This window comes from Ursus americanus, chromosome 12 (assembly GCF_024610735.1).
Source record: "Ursus americanus isolate L20-20 chromosome 12, mUrsAme1.1.p, whole genome shotgun sequence".
In the NCBI taxonomy this organism is placed as follows: Eukaryota; Metazoa; Chordata; class Mammalia; order Carnivora; family Ursidae; genus Ursus; species Ursus americanus.
In genome coordinates this window covers 49,329,094-49,351,477 of record NC_142138.1, presented here as the reverse complement: position 1 = coordinate 49,351,477, position 22,384 = coordinate 49,329,094, and the positions used below count along the sequence as shown (strand labels likewise).

At 35.1% G+C, this 22,384-nt stretch overlaps 1 protein-coding gene across 4 annotated transcripts in view; it reads right to left on the bottom strand.

The window, feature by feature from the left end:
• SNX7 (sorting nexin 7) overlaps positions 1-22,384 on the bottom strand; it is a 208,039-nt gene that overhangs the window by 130,507 nt on the left and 55,148 nt on the right. For all 4 annotated transcript variants that reach the window (XR_015726359.1, XR_006780356.2, XM_045801713.2 and 1 more), the window contains exon 8: positions 6,083-6,235. Coding sequence is in view for 2 of the 4 variants with exons in the window: in XM_045801713.2 (XP_045657669.2) it covers positions 6,083-6,235 (153 nt within the window). In the remaining 2 variants the exon portion in view is untranslated. The remainder of the gene's footprint in view (positions 1-6,082; positions 6,236-22,384) is intronic.

The window sequence follows — 22,384 nt, the reverse complement described above, 5'->3', positions numbered from 1 at the left end:
TAAATCTTTCAACTTATACTTTCATTCTCCTCAATGGAGAAAACAGGAATGAAATAGAATTGAAGTAGTTCTATTTTTTTCAGCTTTCATAACATGGTTTCCATTAGAGAGTCACGTTACCAATTTTATTAGAGCTTATTAATTCCTAGCCTTCTTGTATCCAAAGAGGCTCCTCAACACCCACTTCCATGTGACTTTGCAGCTCTTTGGAAGTCATTCACTTTTGTCCCCCCAAACCTCACTTTTTCGTGAAATGTGCCTCCCGACATTGTTTCCTCTGTCTTCACCTTTGACTGTATCCCTTTGCGTCTTTGCCTTTCATAGTCCATGGTCCACAGGTATAATCATATCTGATTCATTAACTGCTTCACTTTTACTTTTTGGCATTGTTCATTCTTCTTATGTCATATTCTCTTTGTCACTCTGTGACTTTGTCATTACAACTAAATTTTCTGTAACTTTTTAAAACCACTTTACTAAATTCTAGGGAATATGACCGAAAATGGCCAGGGTTTCCTTCCTTTGCTCTTGCCTCCCAGAATTTGAAAAAGGTACTTTCTCCCCAGCTTTCTGTCATGTTACATAACAGTTCCTCTTTGTTGGATAGAATTAAGTCTAGGGAAGCTAACCCCCCTCATTGCTTCTTCTCATTCAGTAGATGAGCACGCAGTCCATCCCTTATCTGATGCCCAGTTTTTAAAAGAAGAATGAAATTTTGTACAGAAATCTAAATGAAACCCAGAATCCTGCTTATCTGGCAGTTTTATAATCATGATCAATATAGATTAACCTCTTCAAGTCACAGTGCTTGGGAGCTGTCTTTACCTGGACCAAGGTGTTTTAAATTTACAAAATTTACAACATGTTCCAAAACTATGTAGTACACCCCTGAATTGAAAACAAACAACTCTTTTGCTAGAATTTATTTTACCATTCCCCAATATAGCAAGGAATACCTTTTCAAATAAATACAACTATACTTGAAGAACTTCTAGGATGTTTAACGCTCATCCATTACTTACTTTGTAGAACTACTATAACGTGTGTGTGTGGGGGGGGTGTGTCTTTTTTAAATTTCTCTAATTTTTAAGTGGTCCATAAATAACTGGACTTGAATTTTAGGAAAACATTAGCTGTATTATTCATCTGGCTAGATGCTATACTCTTACAATGATTTTTTTCTTTCTTCATTTACTTTCCAGAAAATGGTCTATGTTAGAATCATCTTTTTTGTTTGTTTGTTTCCTACACTTCCATGTTGACACATATATTTGTATTATTCCGTAGTGATAGAACCCTTCAATTAAATCTGTTCATTACAATTCAAGTAAATAAAACTAATTTAAATACTCTTCCATTAAAATAAAGCCATAGGAATCAAGTGAAAAATACATATACTTGCTATTCTTCCCCAGTAAACTCTAAGGTCCTAATGGCAAGATTCAAAGTTTGAATTTGGATGCTCCACAGTGCTTAGCACAGGATTTTTATGTTAACAGAATCTTAAATGAATGATTTCACATGAGGCAACAGACATTCTTAAATAAGACTGATATAATTTGAAATGAAATGTCCGCTGACCTGCTTATTTCTTGAAATTCTTATCCGGAAAGTTTTTAAAGTCTAATGTTCATAATTATTTATAATAGTATTATCTGTGAGAGCAAAAAAATAACATAAAGGTTCAACTATTTGTTGTTACCTTTGCTAATAGAAGTATATTAATGTGATTGTATTATGTTAAAATTATATCATTATACAGAAAAGTAAAAAAATGAGAAGTATGGAACTCAAAATAACACATAGTCATTGTAATCATCATGACACAAAATAAATATGTCATCATGTTTTGATGCAGACACATTCAGAAAGGGCCATGTAGAAATCTTAAAATATTTTGATCTGAACATAGCAAATTATTTTTCTATAATTGTATTTAAATATGCCACTCTCTCTAGGAGAAAAGGTTACAGGAATTCTTTATTTTTAATTTATATATTAGTGTACCTAGCTTTTGTTGTTGTTTTTCGTGTGCATATATATTAACTTTATAACCACGAAAATAAGACTATGAAACAAGGACTTCCACACATTAATATTGTAAAGTAAACTGTGCCAAGGAATAAATTTTATTACTTTAAGTATTACAATCACTTAAGTGTTACATTCACTTAACCTATAAACTGCTTTATTTGGCAAAAATTAACACTATGTGAACTTTTCACTATGGTATTAAAACGTGAACTTTCAAAGAGTATACACTTTCAGTTTGCAATACCTACCAAGGACCACTTCCTGTCAAATCCCTCCGCCATCACCACCATCATCATCATTACCATCAGCATAAACAACCACACAAACAGACATTCTTCTGTACCTACCAGAGAACAATTAGAACATGTCCACGCACTTAATCCAGCATGCCATGTTTTATGGTTTTAGCGTCCCTCCACATTTTATCAGGAAGTATTTTTCTTTGGTTATTTGGGTACCAATATATTTTGAAATTACCCATGTTCAATTGGAATTTTGCTGTAATGCTTTTTAAATCTTGCTTTTAAAAATAAGTGAAATTTATCCTTAATTATTGGTCATGTAGGACAAAATGGAAATAGCTTCATTTTACTTATTTAGAGTTCACTTGGAGATACCCGTTTTGTATTTGGTGTCAACTGTCTTCAAGTAAATTCACACGTCTAAGTATTACAATTCAATATGATAATAGCTGGCTTCTGATACAGACCCATCTCTCATATTTATAATCTGATTTTCCCCTGTTACTTTGATATTTAAATTTTAAGTCATAAACAAGCTGTGACCATTTCACTTCATAAAACAAGTCCAAAGGCAAATGTTTATACCCCAATTCATCTATCATACTAGGAACAAACCCCTTTGGGGATTTATATTTGCAAATGTTGATGAAAAGAAAACGTATTTCCATAAGAATGTGATTAAATTAAAAAGGAAATGGAAAGATTCTGGAACATTTCACTTCTCTGTATATCTAAGATATTCTGAAGTTAACAGATAACAGCAGACTGCTACTGTTTCAGGCCACACAGTCTGTGCGCTAATTAGGAAGCCTTGATTATTTAAGGGCTCCAACTTCCTGATTATGCTTGGACTGATATGGCAAATCAGTTGAAAGTTATTCACTCAGGGAAAAAACAATAAATAATTGAAACTGTGGGGTTCTTTTGAATTTAAAGAAAACCAATGATTCTTTCAAAGTTACATATTTAAGATGCAGTGCACTTGATACATTTTAGTAAAATTCAGAAATATAATTCATTTGGAGGAAAGAGTTAAAACATACAGATATAAACTGCTGTGAAGAACAAAATTGGCAATATGGCACAGTGAGGCTAATTTAACTGTTTCTAAGAAAACAGTATTTTATATAAACTGAATTCGGTCCATGAGAATGACAAAAATATGAATTTATATGACAGGTATAGTCAAAATCCAGACATTTTAGTTGGAGTTCAGTGGATTTGCTATGAACATTTTCCCTTAAAAAAATAAAGTCCAAACTTAGAAAAAAAAAATTTTGCAGATCCTATCATTTAAAGGAAAATAAAGTCCTCGCATTTTTCATGTGATTTTTATACCCTAATATACTTATGTTTTATAATCATAATCACTTATAGTATATTGCATATTTTAATTTTCGAGGCATTTTCTTATGGATTATTTTGGTTCATTGTCCTAACAATTCCGTAACATCAGAATGGGCGGTTCTAATGTACGGGAGTGAGAAGTTTATTTTTGTGGGTTTAGTTAAGTGGTAATAAAGGCTATGGTGGTCAATGTACTTTATTCAACAAAATATTTTAAACCATTTCAAAATCTGAGACTTATGGGAAAGTCCTCTGAGATCCTTGAATTTACTTAAGGTTGTTAATGTAGAATAAAAAAAATTAAGAAAAGAGAGAAAATGATCTTTTCAATCAGTTGAGGCTCTAGGCCACTGCCATGAAATACCTGTGTCAGGTCACATCTCTGTCTGGTGCCACAACAGTTCCCTAACGATTAGGTCTCATCACGTCCAGCTGTGTTGCACTCTGACCCATAAAAGCCAGAGTGACCTTTCTAAAAGGCAAGTCTGATAGATATTGTCGTTTCCCTGCTGAAAACTCTTCTGGCCTTTCCTATGTCCTTTAGGATGAAAAATAAAAGACTTATATTAGGCTCTCTTCAGCCCAGTGGGTTACATGGCAGCGAAATATGGCACCTGGCCATATCGAGTACTTCACGCTGAAGGAGTCTGAGACTACAGCAGGGGCAGGAAAATCACTTGGACCTTTCACAACCCTCATCCCCCAATGCAGGTGATAAAAACTTCATATGAAAGGTGCCTTCCTTATATCCAGAGGAAAGAAACGTCCTTATCAAAGGGAAGGAACCCAAAGAAGACACCTAACAAACAGGACTTGTTACGTTTCCCTGGTTTATTATACTTACCTCATACTCCTTAATCTACCATATTTCTACACAACCACCCACCCTTCATCAATCCTCGCATAAAATACTCAGCTCTGTTTCTTCCAGACTCTATGTCCTCAGAAAGCCTCCCATGTCTCAGAGAACTTACATTAAATCAATTTGTATGCTTTTCTCCTGTCAATTTTCTTTCTCATTTTCATTTTCAGACCTAGCCAGGGACCCTAAGAGGGTTCAGGAAAACTCTTTCCTCCTCTACAAAAACCTCGCTTTTCAACTCAACACGACCTCTACTTCGACCTCCAAAAAAGAACCTGTTATTTGAACATGTTCTCTCACTTCTAGGATTTTCTGCATGTATTTTCTCTGACAGGAATTCTTTCTCACATCTTTATCCACCTACCTTATTCATCATTCAGATCTCACACATCCCCAGCAGAACCTCCCTCATTCCTTCTAGGTTAGGTTAGATGCCTTCATAATGTTTTTCTATGCTAGAACGTCTTATACTTTATTATGATCTTTTGTATTAATTGTCTGGTCCCCTTGGTGACTGCGCCTCCATGAGAAAGGCACTGTATTTGTCTTGCATGCTGTGGTCCCCCCAGGGCCCAGCACAGTGTCTGCTGGAAGTAGGGGCTTAAGAAACTCTTGTTAAATGAAAATATCATTATCAGTTAATCTTTCAAAATATATAATATTTTATAGTATTAAACTGACATGCACTACAGACTAGAAAAGCACAAAATAATATTCTTAATGTACCTATTTCATATAGTCATTAATCCAGCCAGAGATAAGGTTAAAGATGTATGTTTAAAATGTACCTGCTAGGAAGAGTATGTTTAGAATACGCTAGATTAAAAAAAGTGATAGTATAAAATTCATTTAAAATAGTAATTACCTTGGGGAACTGTTAGTTGTAAAAAAATAATAAAAAATAATCATTTGAAAAGCAAAATGATGACTAGGTTCTATCTTGAACTAAAAAAAAAAAAAAGAAGAAGAGAAAAGCTGAACTAAACTAACCAAACTAAACTAAACTAAACTAAACTAAACTAAACTAAACTAAAATAAAATAAAATAAAATAAAATAAAATAAAAGAGCATGCTCTTTTGTTGAGGTTTTGAACAGCTACAGAAGGCAAAGTGGAATTGGCAGGGACACAAGATATAGGACCCGAATTGATGTTTTGCTCATTCAAACTTCTGGTCCTTTTCTCATGTTGCAAACCTTTCTAACATAAGAGACGGAGAGGAAGAGGAAAGAAGATAGGAGAATCAGTAGGAAGCATTACCGAGTGCTTTTGAAAAATTCAAATCCTTCCCAAACAAGAAACTGTGGGGAAAACAAATAAAGCAAAATGCTATCATATTTCTTTCTCACATCAAGGCTCAAATTAGGCACTTGGGGCATGCTGTGTGAGAAGGAAGACTTTCACCCTTCCTCCACATAAACACATTTGTTTCAGTGGGTGGGTTCAGCATTACTCTACTGGCACTGAGCCACCAACGAGGCTTCTGAATGTGACACTTGGTTCCTTAATAGACTCTTTCAACAAAGGACACAACAGAGAAAAAGTTAAAGAGAGGATAACTTTCACAAAATGAAGCAATATCACTTATCGCTAATTACCTGTTCATAATAGTGGATATTCTCCTCAGCCATATCTGTAAATGCTGACTTGATATCATTCTGCATATTGTGTTTCCATCTTTCCCAATCTGCTTTCAGGGCATTATTAGCGCATTCCACTTTATCTTCCAGTTTTCCAATCTCTTCTGTAAGCTGAATTAGATCACAAAGAGAGATGCATCGATCTACGTATTCTTGTTACTGGATGAATTCATCAAATCTAAGCCAATCATTATATCAAAACAGCTGAAGAATAATTCTTTGTTTGGAAAGTCACCAGCATTTACCCTTTGTACAAACCAGTTATAGGAAAAAGAAGACTGGATTCAGTCAGAGATGCTGAGTAGAGTTCTAAGGTCTGCCACCAATTAGCATTTGACCTTGGCTAAGTCCTTCAAACCTTGGGCTTGGGTTTCACTATTTACAAAACAGAGGAAATTGAACTACAAGTTATCTCAAAATTCTTTTGCATTAAGTCCCATAACCACTATCGTTTATGGTGATAATATTTATGTTAAGAGGTATGGTTTCATACCCCAGCTTCCCATTCCTGGTCCTCATTTTTCAGTTGTTCTTAGTAGAAGGATCAATTAACTGACATGTTATAACATCCATTCAGATTATTCAGTCCAACCTGGAGGCCCAGGGTATTAACCTGCCAAATATCACTGAGATAGTAACAGAGGCAGGTTTATATCTCAAGACGCCTGACACCTAGTCCATGCGCCATCAGAGAGGCTTAGTGTGATATTTATGCCTCCTCCCATCTCACCCAACCTCTGAGCGTGTAATCCATCAATTTATTGTTTTATGTTTGGTGTATTTACATATAAATACATATATTTATACATACTTTATTTATGTACAGTATTGATTTGTATATTCAGCATATGTTTATTAAATGCCTTCTCTGTACCAGGCATTCGTCTAGGACTTGGAGACTCAGCGTGAAGACAACAAAAATCCCTGCCTCTACCAGAGCTTGTACTCAACCGAGGAGAGACCAACCAAAAGCAAGATAAATGAAACAGGAACTATCTATTGAAAATTAATGCTAAAAAGAAACATGAAGCAGAAAGGTATCTAGGGAATGTAGGACGATGTGAGTTCACGTAAGATGACAGGGGCAAGCCGAAATGAGGAAGCGACATTTGATTAAATATCTGCAGTCAACGTGAGAGTGAACCATGAGCCTCTCGGGAGAAAAATCATTCCTGGCAGAGGAAACCACAGGGCCCCAGACTGGAAGTGGAAGCACGCCTGGAAGGCCCAAGAACGTGGAGACTAGCACGGCTGTGGCATGTAGTGGAGCGAACAACAAAGGGAAGGTTCTAGGAGATGAAGTCACAGAAGGAACGGGTAACCAGATCCTACTGAGCCATGCAGTTTGGGGTAAAGTTCATGGAGTTTATCGGGTGAGATCCAAGGCCAGGAAACTTCAAGCAGAAATGACACCATCTCTCTCATGTTTTCAGAGGGGCATCATACATTACCACTGCGGTGTGACTGAAAGTTATCTGAAAGAGGCGATTACTTAAGAAGATCCCCATTTCAGAGCCATTAAAATGTGAAAATGTCTTAGAATCAAAATATGTTATTTTGATTCAAATGCTCATGTGAATTAGTATCCTTATTAATTTTATTATTCTTATTAAAATAAATCTTCATCACCATCATTATGATTTTTGTTATGGAATTTCACTTTTCTGTCCTTATTTCATTGCAGCTATATTTGCTTTTATTTCCTAAGAATAAACATTTGGTATTTTATAAATCTTCCGTTACCAATAGGAGATCTATTTCAATAGTAAGGTTTCATGTTTTTTTGGGGGAGGGGATTTTTTTTTTTCTTGTTTTATTTGTTAACTATCTCAGTGAGGCCACTTATTACTTTATGAGTACATGTACTTTTTGGGGTGATTATTTTGTTAAATCTTAGAGAATCCATCTAATGATTTGTTAATGGGATATTAATGGGATGTCTCATGGTGGGCTGTGAATGCTAGGGGGTAAGCTAAGAGTAAATTGCTGAAAGTCCAAACGTTTAGCACAGGATCTGGGTCTGCTGGAAAAAGCTCAGGGGCAGGTTAGAGAACTTCACTCTTCTGGGTTGTTCGATGAAATTGTGCCATTTTCATTGCCAGATGGAAATTATCAACAAAATGTCCTTCTTACGTAGGATCAGGAGGTACCCACACCAACTGTAAGCACACTATTCCCCTCTGCTTAGCTTCTGCAGCCTGAAACTGCTATGCACTGGGGTGGGATTACTGGCAGACTGTGCTACTAAAATTGGCTTTAGGAAACAGAGTATCTAAGCCATATATTCTATCTTTCTCCCCTTCCTGGCAGTTTAACATGATGTCCCTGCCATAAGGGGTTTATAAGAGCTTTCCCTTGATCAATCTGCAACTCCCCCTCATAAAAGCCCTTGGAAGTTGTGGTCTGGTGGGTTGGTGCTTCTGCTCTGGTTGAGAGCTACTGTCCTGAGAAGTCCTGTCCTGTTCTCTGACCTCACTCTCACCTACAGAAAGGCTTGTAGCCTTAACAGCACAGCATTGGGATTAAGAAGACTGATGACAGGTTAGACTGACTTCAGTTTAAGTCCCACTTCTGTTCCACATAAACTATGTGACATTGGGTAAGACTAGCTGTTGAAGCCCTAGTTTCTTCAACTGTCAAATGGATATAAAAATAGCAATACCTACACACAGGGATTTTAAATGCATAAAATAATGAACACTAATTGTCTTTCACAGTGCCTGACAATTTGCCTACTGAATGTTACATATTACCATCACACCACTGCCACTATGACCACCACCATCACCAGCATCATCGGTAGCAGGAGCTGGTGAAATTTTGATTGATTCCCTCTCCTTTTCCAGTATTTTGATCTCTGGAAGTGCTGCATTCCTCTGCCAGGGTCTTGGTCTTCAGTCAATTTCTAGGGCTATTGCTTAATCTGTTCTCACCAGGGTAGATGATGATGCATATGCTTTAAATACGTATGATCAATTCTTGTCATTTTTTGTAGCTATACATGAGTAATTTTTCTTTCTTTGATGATTTCATCATTATTTCAGTTGGAAAGGGAGAAAAGAGACATTAGGTATTCCCCCACACTGAATCATCTTCCCATAATTTCAATTCTAGGAAACTCGAATTGATAATAAGCACAAAGCACCTAATTCAAATAAAGAATGAGCTGGACTCTATCTTTCCTAATAATTTACAAAAGCATAGTATGTCCTTTCCCTTAGTTGACTTCAGTTTTAGGAAGTTCTTTGGTATTAGGAGCTGTGTGCATTTGGATGGTGCCATCCGGGCTGAGGACGATACACTCAACCAAAGTCAACCGAAGTGGGAGAGTAAGATGTGCCAGAACCCGGCAGGTCAAAGAAGCCTCTTGGCCACACAGCAGGTTTCAATAACTCTAAAAGTAGGAAATTCAATTCATGTTCTCTACAATAAAATAGCACAGAAAAGACTGAATTAAAAAGGATTAAGGCTTGAATAATTGTTTTCACAAATCCTGGAAGCAATTTGGCCCTCCGTTAGTGAAAAAACAGAAGAAGCAAGCAACCCTTTTGGCCAGGAAAATGTTGTAATACCAGAATAAGTAACACAAGATTGTAAGATAGTGGAAAAAAAAAAAAGGGAAGATTTATATTTAACAGCAAGGCTAATGGGTAATTTCTAGCTTCAGTTATATTCAGCTAGAAATTAGCCACACAATTAAATGAAAACCATTAATACTAAGAGCTCAGGCAAACAAAACAAAGCCTTAGTCCAATTGTGACTCCCTACTATAGTACCAGTAACAGCAAGGAGAATAATAACCATTTACTGCACTTCTGCCGTGGGCCATTGCATGAAGCTATATACTTTACATATATTATTTCATTTAATCTGCATAATAATGTTGCAAATTTGGTATTATTATCTTCCTTTTACAAGTTAGGAAACCAGGAGAAAAAAATGAGAGATCACACAGCTTTTTGTGGCATTATAGAGATTCAAACCACAGTCTGCTTAAGTCAAACCCCATGTTTTTTCCAGGCTGACTACATGGCACCAAGCTAGCTTGCCTGTGGCTTTCGAGGTTGAACTGATTCAGCTTTAACTCAAGGAGTTTGTAATCTATTAGAATATATGTATGCAAAAATGAAATAAAAACCCTAGACTATAATACGAAGCAGAATATGATATATACCAAAATGGAGGAAAAAATTAAAAGTGATATAGGAGGACACGGAATGGAGGATTATTTCTGATTGGAGCAGGGGACATTCTGGCCGTCAATTCTGTAGGCAGAGACTGGGAAAGAAACACCTGGATGAAGGTAAGGCATAAACAAAACCACAGAGGTGGCATGCTACAGACTGTGATAACGCAATGGTTAAGAGGTAGGTTTGGAGTCTGGAGGTAGACAAGCAGAAACGAGAAATGGTGCTGGACAGGCTGATTGAAGATTCACTGCTTGAGGGTATAAATGATATTAAGCATGAAATGGATTCTTCAGGAAATGGTAAATCACTAAAAGTTTTTGACCAGGAAAGAGCTGTATTTCCTAAGTCAGAGATACACAGGGATGGTTAAAGAGAAAGGAAGGAGAAGAGGAAAAAAGGAAACCAGCTAACCTGCATTGGCATCATGAAAAAAACAATGATAAGGAGGATCTGCTTCATCCCCACTCACTCACTCATCCAGCAGCATTCATTCAGCATCCATCTAGTCTGTGTTAGGATTTAAGATAAAGGGCATCTAAGACTGCAGTATAGAAAGACCCAGAACTCACCTTCTGCCATGGACACACCAAATCTATACCTCTACACAGAGCAATTTCTCCTGAAGAACTGAGGGCTGATTGAATAGCCAGACAAAAATATCACAAAAAAGGAAAATTACAGGCCAATAAACCTGATGAATATAGATGTAATAATCCTCAACAAAATATTAGTAAAACAAATTCAAAAGTACATTAGAAGGATCATATACCATGATAAAGTGGGATTTACTCCAGGGATGCAAGACTGGTTCAACATCTGCAAATCAATGTAATATACCACATTAAAGAGACAAAGGATAAAAATCATACGATGATCTCAGTAGATGCAGAAAAAGCATCTGACAAAATTAGGCATCCATTTCTGATAAAAACTTTCAACAAAGTAGATATAGAAGGGATGTACCTCAACATAATAAAGGCTATATATGACAAACCCAGAGCTAACATCACATTCAATGGTGAAAAGCTGAAAGCTTTTACTTCAAGATCAGGAATAAGACAAAACTGCCCACTATACCATTTTTATTCAAAATAATATTGTAAGTCCTAGCCACAGTAATTAGGCAAGAAAAAGTAATAAAAAGTATCCAAATTGGACAGCAGTAAAACTGTCACTATTTGTAGGTGATATGCTACTATACATAGAAAACTCTAAAGACTCCACCAAAAAACTATTAGAACTAATAAATAAATTCAGTAAAGTGTCAGGATACAAAATTAATATATAGAAATCAACTGTGTTTCTATACACTGATAACAAACTATCAGAAAGGGAAATTAAGAAAACAATCCCATTTATAATTACATCAAAAAGAATAAAATACCAAGGAATAAATTTCACTAAGGAGGTGAAAGACATGGACACTGAAAACTGTAAGACACTGATGAAAGAAATGAAAGACAACACAAATAAATGCAGAGATAGTCCATGCTCATGGACTGGAAGAATTAATATTATTAAAATGTCCATCTGACTCAAGTCAATCTACAGAGTCCACAAAATCCCCATCAAAATACCAATGGCGTTTTTCAAAGAACTAAAACAGATAATCCTAAAATTTTGTATGGAACCACAGAAGTCCCCAAATAGTCAAATCAATCTTGAAGGAAACCGAACAAACAAACAAAAACAAAGCTGGAGGTGTCATGCTCCCTGATTTCAAACTATATTACAAAGCTATAGCAATCAAAACAGTATGAAACTGGCACAAAAAGAGACATAGATCAATGGAATAGAATAGAGAGCCCAGAAATTGGGCCAATTAATATACAACAAAGGAGGCAAGAATATACAATGGGGAAAAGACAGTCTCTTCAATAAATAGTATTGAGGAAACTGGACAGCCACATGCAAAAGAATGACACTGGACCAGTATCTTTTACCACATACAAAAATAAATTCAAAATAGATTAGAGACTTAAATGTAAACTTGAAACTATAAAACTCCTAGAATGAAATAATAGGCAGTAATGGTCTCTTTAACAATAGTCTTAATGATATTTTTTTTGGACCAGTTTCCTCAGGCAAGAGCAACAAAAGCTAAAATAAACACATGGGACTACATCAAATTAAAAGCTTTTGCACAGTGAAGGGAACTATCAACAAAACAAAAAAGGCAACCTACTGAATGGGAGAAGATATATGCAAATCATATACCTAACAAGGGGTTACTATCCAAAATATATAAAGAACATTACAATTTAATATAAAAAAAAACCCAAACAACCTGATTACAAAATGGACAGAGGACTTGGACAGATATTTTCCCAAAGAAGACATAAAGGGCAACAGGCACATGAAAAGATGCTCAACATTAGTAGTCATCAGGGAAATTCAAATCAAAACAATGAGGTATGACTTCACGCCTGTCAGAATAGCTACAACCAAAAAGATAAGAAATAACAAGTGTTGGCCAGGATGCGGAGGAAAGGGAACCTTTGAACACTGTTGGTGGGAATGTAAGTTAAAATTAGTGCAGCTACTATGGAAACAAGCATGGAAATTCCTCAAAAAATTAATAATAGAACTGTATAATCCAGCAACTCCATCTCTGAGTATTTATCCGAAGAAAATGAAAACAACTCAAAGAGACATATGCACCTCTATGTTCATTGCAACATTATTTACAGTAGCCAAGATATGGATGCAACTCAAGCGTCCATACATAGACGAATGGATAAAGGAGATGTGGTGTATATATACAATGGAATATTACTCGGCCACAAAAAGAATGAAATAATGACATCTGGGACAACACAGATGGACCTCGAAGGTATTATGCTAAGTTAAATAAGTCAGATAGAGCATGACAAATACTGATGATTTCACTTATATGTGGAACCTAAAAAACAAAACAAACAAGACAGAAACTGATTCATAGATACAGGAAACAAACTGTTGGTTGCCATAGGGGGAGGGGGGGAGGGGTTGAGGGTTGGGTGAAATAGGTGATGATGATTAGAAGGTAGAAACTTGCAGCTATAAAATAAATAAATTATTGGGATGCAACGTACAGCATAGGGAACACTGTCAATAATATCTTAATAACTTTGCGTGGTGACAAATGATAAGTAACTAGATTTATCATGGGGATTGCTTTGCAACGTATAAAAATATTGTATCACTATGATGTACACCTGAAATAAAGAGGATATTGTATGTCGATCGCACTTCATTAAAAAAAAGAAAAAAAGAACAAAGATGAAGAGTGAAGAAACTGACTTTGCCCCGAAGGACTCATGCCTAAGGGGAGAGATTAAAAAATCAACCTGATAAAGAAACGTGAAAGGCATTTCAGGTAGAGCAAATAAATAGCAGTTTACAGTCCTAGAAGCATGTTTATACCTGGGAGTATCTGAGAAATTACAGGTGGTTCATTAAAGTTGGTACCTAGAGCGTGAGCAGGGGGATTGCAAAAGATGGGGAAAGAGAGGCAGGCAGCTGCCAGGTCCCCAAGGGGTTTCCCTTAATAGAGGACAAGTAAAATCACTGAAGGAGGCTGAGGAAAGCAAAGGACCCGGGGACGGTAGTAATGATCAGATTCCTGACGCAGGGGCACTGAGATGGGAAAACTTAAATGCTAGGAGACAGAATCAGTAGGTTTTGTCAACTGACAATATGTGGGCATTGGGAGAAAATTCTGTTTTGCTGTGAAGATTAACTAGAAGAAGGGATGGGGTAGGGTGAGATAGGAAATGAAGGCCTGAAGGTGACAGCAATAGTCTTACAGGGTGAGGTACGCGTCTATGTAAACATTCAAAACCACTCAGGTGTATGGAGGGCATCAAACAATTTTTGGAGGTCAACAGGAGTCAAGGTCACACTTAAGCTTTGAAACTTCCAAAGTGGACTTTGCTGTAGTAATTTGGGTAGTTTGGGCAAGGAGGGAGGTGACAGAGAAATACCAATTATATGCAAACACAGATGAGTATTTTAAATAACAAAAAATGAGAGTTATATGTTTGTGGAGGAGAAGGAAAACTACAAGGAAAATACCCAGAGAAGTGGTCTGCATCTCAGCGCAGCTGATGCATACTCCCTGGGTTTTGGGCAAAACGAGACTTCTCTTTATTATCAAGGTTTTTAACGTGATATTTTAATGATGCTTAAATTGCCTTAAAATTCTTCTAGAACAGAAAACAGTGATGTGGTTCATTTGAAACACCTGTTTCAATAAAATGGCTGCCTAATCCTACTCATTAAAATACACAAATAGATAAATCTGGTTCTATTTTTTGGCTATATCCTCTTTTGATTCAATCAATTATTTCGTAGCACTATGCATTCAAGGTTCTCAGAAAACTGTGCAACATTTTACGGATTTGAAGTAAGTAATTCAAATGTCCTTTACGCTGAATATCCTCATTTCCAGAACATTTCTGTATGTCCAGTGCTCTGCTGCATGTGGGGAGCAAGACACGTACCTGTTACAAGGGAGAGTGACCTGCCTAGTGACAAGATGTTTTTGTGTCTAGATTGACCCAGATTCCACATGTACTGTCCACTGAGGCAGTGCCACTCTGAAGAAGTAACCTTTTGTGTTTCTTCAGTGCCTTAGGGCATTAATACATTGGTTTGGGCTCCTTCTCTTTTCCTGAATTTTAAAAATTTCATAATCACATGCATGTATAATAGGCTCCTTAATAGTTAAGTTTCCTCATCTGTAATATGAGGAGAAAGAAAGTCCCTACTTAATAGGATTCTTTTGAATACCGTGTTGGTAAAAACCCTGGGACTTAAGCATTTAGCACAGGTTAGGGATAGAGTGGCACTCCAAAGTGACCACGGAAGGATTGGTGTGTCAGAAATGTCCCGAAGGAAGCGGCCCGCTCACTCATTTGTACTATCTTAGAGAATCCTTATTAAGGACCCACATAAAAAAAGGAACGGCAGTCATAGGGAAACAAAGAGACACTTTATCAATAGCTCAGAAAGCTATTAATAAACCCCAATATACCTGAGACTGTTGGTGGCCGGACTGGACAATGCAGCCAGGCCAAAAAGTCTATGTAAGGCTGTTCTATCGGGCCAGCCTCCAAATCAGAAAAAGTCCAGACATTACCACCATTTTAAGGAACTAGGCTGCCATGTCACTTTAACCAAGGAATATTCGTATCTTGTTAATTATGGAATAAAATCCTAAAACAAAAAATGCAAATGGACCTTTTGCTCCCCTGACTCTGAAGGCACGTTAGAGTATACTTCCTAGTAACTAACAATACCTGTTCAGCAACTTAAAAAGATCCACCATATTTCCAAACATTTTCTTAGGCCTTTAGTTTTTTTTGGCATACTCATTTCATAGAGACAGATTTTAACCTAACATCAGAAAATTCTCTCAATTCTGATACAATTTCATGATGAGACCAATATGGAATACCTTAATCTATGTTTCTCAGATTGGGATTCCTATATCCACATTAATATTCAGGGATGGCCCAGAGAATTGCTAAAGTCATGAATAAACACGGCATAATCTTTTCTGATATTTTATGTGGATAGATACTTTATGGAGATCATATACAAATATTTTTAAACTAACACAAACACAAATCTATTATGGAGTAGCAGAACTCAAATGAAACTTTAAAATAGAAGAGCTTAAAAAAATGTTGAGCTTACATTGGCGATTAATGGGTTTCTCTCAGACAACTGGGGTATATGTTTCAACTTCTCTATATCGAAGAAAGTAAACTCTTTTGGTAAAAATGTTTGAATTACACACTACATTAAAATATGTGTTAGAAGCAAATCTGCTTGACTGCTGAACTATATATTTAATAAATAATTAATATACTTTGGCATGATAATTCTAGGGGAGTTAATTGCCATGATTACCAACAATTTTGTCAAAGTATCATTTATAAAAATTACAGATTGAGAAAGCAGCTTCCTCACAGTCTATTTCTCTAGGAATAGCTGCCAGGATGATGGAAGAAAATACCAGTCAAACTTTTTTCAATCACTGTGGTCTATCACTGCTAAATAGTAGTCTAGGGGGGATTTCACTGACCTCTCTAAGAATCACCGTAGCTGACTATTCAATCACCCATCTTTCATTGCTTATCTCTTACATTTTAATCTAGAACTAGTGGCAAGTAAACATCCCTTTTCCTCACCGCATCGGGGTCCCCGTTTGCAAGTACAGTAGTAAGGACATACAGACAGCACAATTAAAACTTCAGAGTCTCTCCAGTGTGATGACTAAGCCCCTAACCTAATATTGAAACAGCTCTTGAGGGTCTGCTCCAAAAGTGTTACTATAAGAATTTTTTCTTCATTAACAAACAATGGCAATCTCACAAAACTCAGTCCAAGATGGAACAATTTATGAGGTTAGCAAGACCTTGATATAAAAACTGATATTCTCATAAGCAATTGTAATTACAAGTCATTCTTTTTCTTTCCCCAGTTTTACTGAAATATAATTGACAAATCAAATTGTGTATGTTTGAAGTATACAAGATAATGATTTATCATTCTTATTTAGAAATATAGGTATAAAAGTCCTAAAACACTGAGCAAGCCAAATCGCCAATGGTCAAGTTGAATTTGCCCAGGGATCCAATGATGGTTAAAATGAGAAAAATCTCTTAGTGTAATACACCACAGTAAGTGGATAATGGAGAAAAATCATACACTTATATGAGTAGATGCAGACAACTATTTAATAAAATTCACCACCCACTTATGAACCAACTTCTTATCACAGAGAATAAAAATTATCTGAACCTGATTAAAAATATGGGATGAGGGGGAATATAGCACACATCATTACTAATGAAAAAAATCTTGAAAGCATTTATGGTAGAATCAGGAATAATACAAGAATGTCCCATCACTAATAACATTATAATGCATTTTTTAGCCAGCTCAGTAAGAAATGGGAAAAAAAAGAAATATAAAGTATAATGGTTGACTATCAAATATCAAGTAAATAAACAAAACTATCAATATGCACCCATGATAGGATTTTCTACATAGTAAATCCCAAAGAATCTACAAATTATTAAAATTAAAACTAATTTACAAGATTGCTGGATATAAGATAAATATGCTCAAGTGAATTACATTTCTGTACTCAAGCTGAAAACAAAATTGTAAAATAACATTTTTTAGATTTGTAACTTAAGATAAATAGAAACAAAAAAATAAGGTTCTTAGGAATAAATTTATCACAAAATATAGAAGAACTTTTTGGAAAAGACATTTTTGAACTTTACTGAGAGATATCCAAATAAATGGTGAGTATCTGACAAATCATTCTATTTTACATCTTCTAGCTAGTTCTCTTTCCTCTAATTTCAGCTTCAATGTGTTTCTCAGATAATCCTTTCCAGAAAAGCATTTATGTACAAAGTAGGTTCTTTTGCAATTGTCTATTTCAGTCCACTGTTCATTTCCTTAACATTGATTAGAAATAGCTATTATTTTTATTTCCTATATTGAAATGTAAGTTGTACCATGAGGACTATATGTCTTTTTGACCATTTTACATCCCCAGTGCTTACACTATGTGGGAATTTGATAATTATTTGTAGAATGGATGAATGATTTCAGAAAAGTGAAATATTAGTAATCAATCTAGGCTTGTTTCCCTACTGCCTTTCTAATGATTATTTCTTTACACTTTTAAATACCACACAAAATTAAAATGAGCCTGTACCTAACCCTAAAGTAGTATTATCACCCAAATTTTGAACAAAACAATACAATTTGAGAATAATAGCTATTCTTTCTTAAAAATATCTTCATTGTTTTCTTTTAAAAATGGCTTCTCTATTATTTCCTTTTATGGAAAAAAAATCAACCATTCAGTCTATTTATTCAAATGCTAAAAATTTCTCTTCATCAGAAAAGCTGGGAAATTATCATTTCGAAAAGTTCTTGAAAATAATATACCTAAATAAAAAGATTTAGATTGCCACTCCATCAGGAGACAATAGAAAATTCAAAAATCCAATTCTAATCTGACAGCTACGTCTTCTTAACAAGTATTAATTAAATTGCAGGGGAGAGATAAGAGGGCTCTTAACAATAAAATTATATTATTTTCTGATTCGTGAGAGAGGTAAGATGTGTCTGGAGAAATCAGATGCCTGATTATACAATGCTGCTCAGGCGTACATATGATTACTAAGTAGTACCTTTTTTATATACTTTGCAATACACACATTTCTTAAAAAGTAGAAACCTTTCTCCCTGAAACCCATTGACAATTTTGTTATCCAAATGTACATGTTCAGGAAACACAATGCATTTTCTAAAAATGTCAATTTGAGTCACAAACGCCCACAAATGTAGTTGACACATCACCTTTCAAGTCAGCATCTCCAGCACCACTAACATCCCTCAAATAAAGAATATGATTTCCTGTAACATTGGAGGAAACAAAGCCAATTCTTTAAAGGGTCCTATTTTTTAAAAAATGTAGTGATCTCCTTTGAATCTTCTGCACAACAGAGGCATAGTAAATATACATTGGACTAAAGAGGATTAATTGCTTTCTAGGTGTTTCCATGAGTCTTGCTCATATAAACCTCTTAAAAAGGAATCATGTGTCTCCTTAAAAATTAAAAAGGAAGTCACGGTCTTTGACTCTTTAGATATAATAATTTCCTGTGTTTGTTTCTGAAAAGCATAATCTAAGCTTAGAAAAGCAATATGCTATATTAACACTAGGTTTTACTGACGTTAAAAATCATTTCAAAGCAAAATCCAAACATGTCTTTTACAGGCCTTTACAGGCTCTACAATTTTCTGTCGAGAGACTTTTATTTTACTCACTGCTTAACCAAACAATATCTCACATATTATCTCATTTAATTCTCACTCGTAAGGCAAGCCTTATTTTTCCCATTTTACCAACCAGAAAAAAGTAAGGTTTTTGAGGTCTCAGTGACTTTTTTATAACTTCTTCCTGGAACCCAGGTTCTCTAACTTGTGATCCAGTCCCAAGCACACTACTCAACTCAAAATGGGCCAGTGAACTTCAGAGCATGAAAAAACAGCTCATAGAGCTACACACAGGAACTTCCATTTTATATGTAATTTTTTCTTTTAATTGACATACAATATTATATTAGTTTCAGGTGTACAACATAACAATTCGGTATCTGTACATACAGCAAAGTGATCACCACAATAAGAAGTCTAGTTAACCTCCATCACCCCTCAGAGTTGCACATGTTTTTCCTTGTGATGAGAATTTCTAAGACCTACTCTCTTAGCAACTTTCAAATAGCATAATACAATATCATTAACCATAGTTACTGCGCTGAACATTATATCCCCATGACTTGTTTTATAACTGGAAGTTTCTATCTCTTGACAACCTTATATTCAACTCTTACTCAACGTTTTTAACTTATTTCCATAGTTTATAATACAGGTAAAATATGTGAATTTAGTAGTATGAGTTGATAATTTGTGAATTGAAAATGAACATATAGTGGGTGGTGTGCTCAGAAATATTTAAGTGATGAAACGTGATCAAAAAGTCTAGTGACTACATGTTATCTTTGCTGAAGTACTGTTACATTTCACTTTTATTCAAGTGAATTCTCTTGATGTTTCCTTCAAACATTCATCTCTTTTCCATCTGAATTCCTACCAAAACTAAAACCTCCACTAGATATGACCTTTCCTCTTTGACCCAATCAACCAAATTACCATACCTCTAAAACAGCTCTTGCAACATATTCTAAAACAGAGCTAGCCAATAGAACTTTCTTAATGACGGAAATGCTCTATTCCGGAGTGTCCAGAAAAGTAGCAATAGCCGTACATGACTAGTGAAATATAGTTAGTTCAACTGAAGAACTGAATTTTAAATTGTATTTAATTTTAACTAATCCAAATGTAAATATGAATAACCACATGTGGCTAGTGGCTACTATCTTGTTCAGCACAGCTCTGGAAAGCTATGATTAATATAACTGGAATAGCAGTTATGTTCAAGTATGTAAGTTAGAGGTTCTCTCCCACAAAGGTATCCTTTAATAAAGCTCTTACTTGTTTTCCTAAAAAGCCTCTTATATTATTGAATATTTTCTGAATTACTTCTTTTTAAAAAAATGATAATAATTTGGAAGAAATATTAGCTTGAACAAACTCAGTTAATGGTACTTTTGGATATGTATATCCACTAATAGTCCACTAATGGAATTAGGGTTTTATTTTGTGTTTTTTGAAGATGACAACACAATAATTATTTCTAGGAAATGACTCATAATTCAAGTGTTTGATTATCACTACAATAAGTATTTTAAAGTCTACTTCTTAAAAAAACTGCAAATAGACAAACAAAAAGAGCAACGAGTGGAGACAGCCTATTCCCATCACACATGAAATACATTCTAAAACTTGCATTATTGAAACAGTAAGGTTGTGTGCTTAACCAACAGGCAGATCAAAGGAACATGCAGAAAGTCTTAGAATAGGCACAAACGAAAACAAAAACTTTCAAAGGTAGTGACTTTCACAGGTACCATCAAAAATTACCGGGAAAACATGAATATTCAATAGATAGTTTTGGCACAAGAGGACAGTTATTTAGAAAAGAAGATAGCTGAATCCACACCTCACAGTCATAATCAGAATCAATTCCAATGGCTCAAAGATTCAAACATAAAAAAAGAAAACCACAAAAGTTAATAGATGAAACATGAGACAATTCTTTTATTATCCTGAAGTAGGGGAGGACTGTGTCACATGTACTTAAAACTAAAATCCTTTAGAAAAAGATAAATTTGACTTCATAAAAACTCAACATTTCTGCATAACAAAAATCACTCTAAAGAAAATTACAATACAAATGACCAAAAAACCCCAAAACAAACCCTAATAAGATTCCCTAATAAGAATCTTCTAAAAATCAGGGAAAGACCCAGAATTAACAGAGAAAATCTAATGATCAAAAAATAGAGAATCATAAAAAAAGAAATCAATTTTATATAAATAAAATGTAATAAATTTAATACAGTTAAGCATATAAAAATTCTTAATCCCACTCATCGTAATAGAAATGCAAATTAAAACTACTCTTCTTCACTTATCAGATGGGAGCATTCTAGTTTAACACTGACCAACCTAGGGTGGAGGGTACAGGAGTAAACAGGCAATCAAAAACATCCTGGTGAGAATGTAAATAGCTCTCCTGGTGGAAAGCAATTTGGTGGTAATAATAATAACAACATCAACAATAACAACAACATCTAATTCTATTAACCCTTCCTTTGTACCAGGCACTATTCTAAGTACCTTACATATGTTAACACATTTGGCCCTATGAGCTGGGTACTGTTATTTCTATTCTACAAACTAATAAACTCAGTCAAGGACAAGAAGTTAGCTCACTTGTCCAAGATGCCACATTTAGTAAGGAAATACCAAAACAGAATAGCCTGTGATTCAGAATTTAACCTCTAGGTATTTATTCTATAATCTACTGGTACATTTACAAAATAATTTTGTATGAGGTTATTCACAGAAGCGTTGTTTATAGCAGCAAAAATTAGAAGTAAACAGGCCCTGTAGGAGTCAGATTACATCAGTTCTGACACATCCATACAATGGAATACCACGTAGCTGTGAAAAGGCCAGTGACTGTAATGCTGTCCAAGATACTGTATTTATAAAGCAAAGTGCTGAAAACTTTATAGCATATTACTACATTCATTAAGGAAAGGGAAATCAGGATGTATATTTGCATTTGTTGTACATCCAAGAAGAATCATCGAAGGCCAGAAAAGTGACTAACAACAGCATGTACTTGTAATGTGGGTGGTGGGAGTGGGGGGACCTAGGATTTGGGGATGGGAAGAAGACTTTTCATTAAATGTGAGTTTTAAAATTTATAAATTCCGAACCATGTGAAGATATTATCTATTCAAATAAATCATTTTAGTTTTTTTTTTTTTTAAACAACATGCTAAGTTCTTATGTTAGAGATCAAAACTATATGTTTTTGGGAGAAATGAAATGTTGAAGTTTCTTATGTCATATAAAT